The sequence below is a fragment of the Nicotiana tabacum genome, chromosome 15 (genome assembly GCF_000715075.1).
Source record: "Nicotiana tabacum cultivar K326 chromosome 15, ASM71507v2, whole genome shotgun sequence".
NCBI lineage: Eukaryota > Viridiplantae > Streptophyta > Magnoliopsida > Solanales > Solanaceae > Nicotiana > Nicotiana tabacum.
The window spans coordinates 46,061,663-46,068,043 of NC_134094.1; the positions used below are offsets into that span (position 1 = coordinate 46,061,663).

Below are 6,381 nucleotides of genomic sequence, written 5' to 3' on the forward strand. Positions count from 1 at the left end.
TATTTCAATCAAGTATATATATAGACTTTTAAATAAGTCTGTTGCGGCGTGCAATCCGATCCCCCAATATTGACTTTTAAATAAGTCTATTGCGGCGTGCAATCCGATCCCCCAATATTGACTTTTAAATAAGTCTATTGCGGCGTGCAACCCGATACCCCAATATAGATATATTTACTTTCATTTCCGTTGCGGCGTGTAACCCGTTCTCCAATAAATAACACGTCCAATGAGAAATTATTAACCATCAAGGCACACAATAATTATAATTTATTTATGAACAAACAATGGCAATAACAATTTATTTTGGAAATCAGGAAGAAAATAGACAGTTTAATATTTAATATGCTAAATGTCAAGTAGCAATTAGTGCACATAATTCAAATAAGCATGTAGCAATTATTACAGGAATTTAAGAATCAATATTTGGCAAAGAAGAGGAGAGAAACAATTATTATAATAATTAATTCATGTATTAAACACAAATTTTGGTTTTTCAAATAATTATGCAAATAATTAATTTGGCGACGTATAGACACTCGTCACCATGCCTATACGTCGTTCACATGCAATTCACATAATAAATAATTTAAGGGTTCTATTCCCTCAAGTCAAGGTTAACCACGACACTTACAACGCTTTGCAAATTCCAATCAATTACTCGACCACAACTTTTCCTTTTAAATTTATCTCCAAAAGCTTCAACTCAATTCATAAACAATTCAATATACTCAATACGAATCATAGGAATTAATTCCATATGAATTTGCTAATTTTTCGAATATAAATTTGAAATTTATTAAAATATTCGACAGTGGGACCCACGTCTCAAATCCCGGAAAAACTCGTGAAATCCGAACACCCGTTCCGCTACGAGTTCGACCATACAAAAATTATCCAATTCCGATATCAAATGAACCTTCAAATCTAAATTTCTCGTTTTTGGAAGATTTTAGAAAAATCTGATTTTTCTTCCATAAATTCACGGATTCATAATATAAACGAGTATGGAATCATGAAATATAATCAATATAGGATAAGAAACACTTACCCCAATATTTCCCGTGAAAATCGCCCAAATATTCGCCTTAACGAGCTCAAAACGACTAAAATGTGAAAATAATATCAGACTCTTCGATATATACACTGCCTAGGCATTTCCGCACCTGAGGTGCCTGGGCTTGCACATGCGAGCTTGCATCTGCGAGAAAAATCTCGCATCTGCGAAATGGGGCTGCCTTCCGCTTCTGCGGACGCGCGGGTGCGAGCAAGTTTCCGCACCTGCGGACCTTTGCCCAGCCTGCCCAGGCCGCTTCTGCGATGGAAGGCTCGCTTTTGTGAGCTCGCACATGCGGTCAAAAATTCGTAGGTGTGATTACAACAGAAGGCAAAATTTCTGATTTTGCTTAAGTTCAATTCTTGATCCGATTTCAATCCGTATCACTCTGGGGGTACTCGGGACCCCGTACGAATATACCAACAAGTCCAATAACATAATACGGACTTACTCGGGGTCTCGTATCACGTAAAACAACGCTGAAATTACAATTCACTCCCTGATTCAAACTTTGAGTTTTAAACTTTTCAATTTGCAAATCTCGTGCCAAAACATATTAAATGAATCCGGAATGACTTCAAATTTGGCACACAAGTCATAAATGACATAACGGAGCTGTTCAAATTTTCAGAATCGGATTTCGGCTCCGATATCAAAAAGTCAACCCCGTGGTCAAACTTGAAAATCTTTAGCCTTTAAATTGCTAGTTCCGTTAAATGGTCATAACTTGAGTTAGGAACCTCAAAATTAAATTCCGGACATACGCCCAAGTCCCAAATCACGATACGGAGCTACCGAAACTATCAAAATACTGATCCTGGTCCGTTTGCTAAAAATGTTGACCAAAGTATGACCAGTATGACCAGGTGTTGGTCAAATATTGACCAATTTCCGACCGAAATCGGTCAAAATTTTTATTTTTTTGATGTGGGACCACTATTTCCGTTGTTAGAAATATTTTTGTTTACTTTTGCGACCAATTTAGCAATTTTCGATCGATCCCGGTCGGTATATCTTGGACGAAATATGCCAGTTTTCTAGTAGTGAATTAAAGACAAATATAATACGTACTTAGATCATTTTCCTTTGACTTGCTATAAAAAGAGAGAACGCATCTTTCTCTCCACGACTTCAGAAGAATTTATCTATTCCGCTACAAATCTAGTATCCTAGGAAACAAAGTGAATCACAATGCTAAAACAATCCAAAAAAAGAAAAAGGACATATAAGAATGATACTATTGTGAATCCTTCTGGAAAAATCATTTGTTGATGATTTCTATTAACTAAAAAGTTGAAGACTAAAAAGAATGCTAATTAATATCCACATGATACACAAGAAATGGAAATACATAATCTTTTTGTTTATACCTCTTTTATACTAGATTCAGATGAAACAAAATCTCAAGAAACCGGAGACGACATACACCTTACACCATTATGAATTATCCCCAAAAATAAAAAACCAAAATATAGAGACTCGTTTAATCATCGTCCATTGCATCTGAAATCGCATGTCCGACCAGCGCACCACCCACCAGCCCTGCACCCAAACCCAATCCTACTCCCATCGCTCCAAACTTGTTACCCTTATTATTATTTGGTTGTTGGACTTGCTGCTGCATTGGAGGATTATATCCATACCCTGGTGGGGGTGGATATTGATCATATCCAGCAGGTGGATACCCAGGAGGCGGCATTGCGGTCGGATATCCACCATATTCACCATATCCAGGAGAAGAATATCCTCCTGGATGATGTTGGTGGTATGTCATTCCAGTTGATGACGTACCACACCAAACGGGTGGCATATGAGTTTGTGGATAGCCAGTGACAAGTTGGTGGTTGACATGTTGAGTCCCAGCTGGTAATGCAGGATAACCATTGATATGTTGGTTGTGAGCAAATTTTTTTCCAAACTTGTACGCAAACTTTACGGTACCTTTAGGTTTCCTAGTCCCAGCAGTGAAGACCTGATATTCAACAATCCTCTCAGCACTGCCTTCGTCGTTTGAGGTGGAATCTGTAAAGAGTTCTTGGATTGGAATAGTGACAATGCCGATATCCTTATCACCAAAAAAACGATTAGATCTAAGGCGAAAGAAAAGGGAAAGATCAGGCTTAGTAAGGGAAGGCTCATCCAAGGTAAATTTCATGGGGTAATTCCACCTGGGACAAGTGCCACCCTTTTTGTCTACAAATGACTTTTTCTTGTTTTTGGCGTAGCCAAAGATGGACACTTCTACATAGACATCCATAGGATAAAAAAGATTGACATTTTTAATGCCATCGGCAGAGAGCACCGTGATATCAAATGGACGCCATTCCATTGTTGAAACTCTTGAGATATACTATTGGATATATCCCCAAGAGGTTCAGGGAGAAATGGTAATTGAAAGAGAATGTTTAATCTCTTCTTCTTTAGATGTTAAAGGGGAAAGGGTGAGCAGGAGCGATTAACTCACGACCGTAAAAATTACCGTTAAAGGAGGAGAAGAAAGGAAGGTTTTGAAGAGTCCACTCACAAAATGGAGTTGTATTTTGGACCTTTAATTTAATTTGTTTCCCGACATTCATACGCTCTTATTTATCGGTTTGAGAAGAATGGACTTTGGTTGTTCAGATACTTTCTTTTATTCTTCAGTAATATTATAACCTTCATTTTCCTAATTTTCATTTTTAAATTGAACTGGCTCAAATGATTACGATTTTATTATCACGAGTACACTTTTGGCAAAATTGTCACTGCCTTTGGCTTACATATGTCACGACCCAAAATCCAACTAGTCGTGATGGCACCTAACCCAACCCGCTAGGTAAGTCAACTTTCAACTATCCAATTTCAATATAACAATTATTAAAGCAATTTAAGTAAATAATTATCTTAACCCTATACATTCCCCAAGAACTGGTAGTACAAATCATGAGCTTCCAAGAATAGAGTTTACAAAGCGGAGATGAAATAAATACATAGTCTGTTTGAATAGTACATAAATAGAGCTTTAATAAATCTAAGGCTACCATGAACAAGAGGCAGCTACAACAGGAACGCAGGTACATCTTCAAATCCGGCAACCGTCAAGCACAGAAACAACAACAGCCAATATCTGCACGCAATGTGCAGAAGTGTAGTATCAGTACAACCGACCCCATGTACTGAGTAAGTAACAAACCTAACCTTAGGTTGAAAGTAGTGACGAGCTTTTACCAAGGTCGGGTAAAAAAACCAATAGTTCACCGCAGTCCATAACAACGTAAAGCCAATAATATAAGAAGTAACTCAGAAATAAAATACTCAGCTAAATCATGATTTCTAAAAATAGTTCTTCCCTTTCAAGTACATCTGAAAAACCCAAATCGTTTACCGAAATTTTTAAAAATATGAATAAGTTTGAAAGCAATAATTTTTCCAAAATCTTTTCAATAATAAATGAGATGTTTCATTTTCTTTCCAGATAACCCGTGTAAAACAAATGCATCACTATGCCCATCTATCAACATGTGTGAGAAATCATGAATGATGTGATATTGTACAGCATGAGAAAAATACATCTCTATGCATACATGTTATGTGTGCATGTCAATGCGATGCAACTCAGTGATAAAATCATATGCATACTCCCAAAGTATCATTTCACTCAGTCCTCTCAGTCACTCAGCACTCGCACTCGACACTCGCACTCAGTAGGTACCTGCGCTCACTAGGGTGTGTACAGACTCCGGGGGGCTCCTTCAGCCCAATCGCTATAATCTGCACGGATAACTAACGTGCTGCACGGACAACTCGCGTGCTATAATAATATCTGGATGCGCACGGCCAACTCACGTGCTGCACGGATAACTCACGTGCTATAATAATATTTGAATCCGCACGGCCAACTCACGTGCTATAATAAAGCCTATAAGGCCTGCTGCAGGCGGGCAGCCCCGATCCTCATAATAATCCTCACAATCAGGCCCAGGGCCTCACTCAGTCATCAATCTCTCCAGTCTCTTTCTCATGGGCTCACAATGTCATGAAAATAGCCCAAAAATGATGATATGATGTATCAATAAATAATAACAGAGACTAAGATATGATATGGAATGACATGAATATGACTGAGTATAATTTTCAATTGAAAACAAATAATTCACGGCAATATGACCTATGTGGGTCCCAATAATACTGGCACATAGCCTCAACATGATTTTTAATATGCTTTTCAGCTCAATTTCTTTAACACAAACAACCGCATGAAAAATGCCAAGATTATTTAACTATAAAATTTCACAAAAATAATTATGTCATAATTTTTATAGTGCACGCCCACACGCCCGTCACCTAGCATATGCGTCACCTCCCAACAATTTACATAATACATATATTCAGGGTTCATACCCTCAGCTCCAAGATTAGAAGAGTTACTTACCTCGAATAAGCCAAAGCCAATGTCGAGTAAGCTAGCAATGATCAAGAAATTCCATTATGCGTGTATCAACTTCCAAACGGCTCGAATCTAGTCACAATTAATTTGATTCAGCTCAAAAAATTATAGGAATTAATTCCATATCAAAATACTAATATTTTGCAAAGAATCCGAAATTACGCCCCAAAAATTACCTGTGGGGCCCACGTCTCTGAATCCAATAAAACTCACAAAATACGAATCCCCATTCAACCACAAGTCTAACCATACCAAAATTACTTAAATCCGACCACAATTCGGCCTTCAAATCCTCAATTAAAGTCTATGAAGTTTTCTATTATTTTCAACCCAAAACACTAATTTGTTGATAAAAACAATAATAGATTCATGTAATTTAACCAAAACTGAGTTAGAATCACTTACCCCAATCCATATGGTTAAAATTTCTTCAAAAATCGCTTTAATCCAAGCTCCATAGCTCCAAATGTGTTAAAATGGCCGAAACCTCAAAATATATCTTCTGTCCAAGCATTTACTCTTCGCGATCGCGAAGCACAAAATTTTTTCAGCCCCAAAATTGCTCTTCGCGATTGCGAAGAACAAACTCTCCAACTCTTCCAGAGAGCCTCTAGTATAATGATCATAACGTTTTGTACAAAACTCCAAATTGCAAATGATTTGCATTTCTGAAAATTAGACATCAAGGGCTACAATTTCAATTTTGGATCATCTCTAAATTCCTTATAGATTGCGAGATATAAGCTTCCAAAGACGGGTTAGTGCAGCAGAGATTTTGTTCTACGCGATCGCGATTCACAAAGTTCCAAACTGTTGTTTGCTCTTCACGAACGCGACCAAATGTTCGCGATCGCGATGCACACCTCTGTAGGCAGAAATCAGCAATTAAAAATGGCCT

General features: G+C 37.6%; 1 protein-coding gene across 1 annotated transcript; it reads right to left on the reverse strand.

Moving 5' to 3' along the window:
- Window positions 1-2,350: 2,350 nt before the first annotated feature.
- LOC107799035 (protein SRC2 homolog) lies at window positions 2,351-3,461 on the reverse strand. The gene has a single exon (XM_016622101.2). The coding sequence runs from the start codon at window positions 3,384-3,386 to the stop codon at window positions 2,541-2,543; it is 846 nt and encodes a 281-aa protein (XP_016477587.2). The 5' UTR covers window positions 3,387-3,461; the 3' UTR covers window positions 2,351-2,540.
- Between the last annotated feature and the right edge of the window lie 2,920 nt (window positions 3,462-6,381).

Coding starts and splice junctions, on each gene's coding strand:
- LOC107799035 (XM_016622101.2), bottom strand. CDS start 3,386: ATGGAATGGCGTCCATTTGATATCACGGTGCTCTCTGCCGATGGCATT.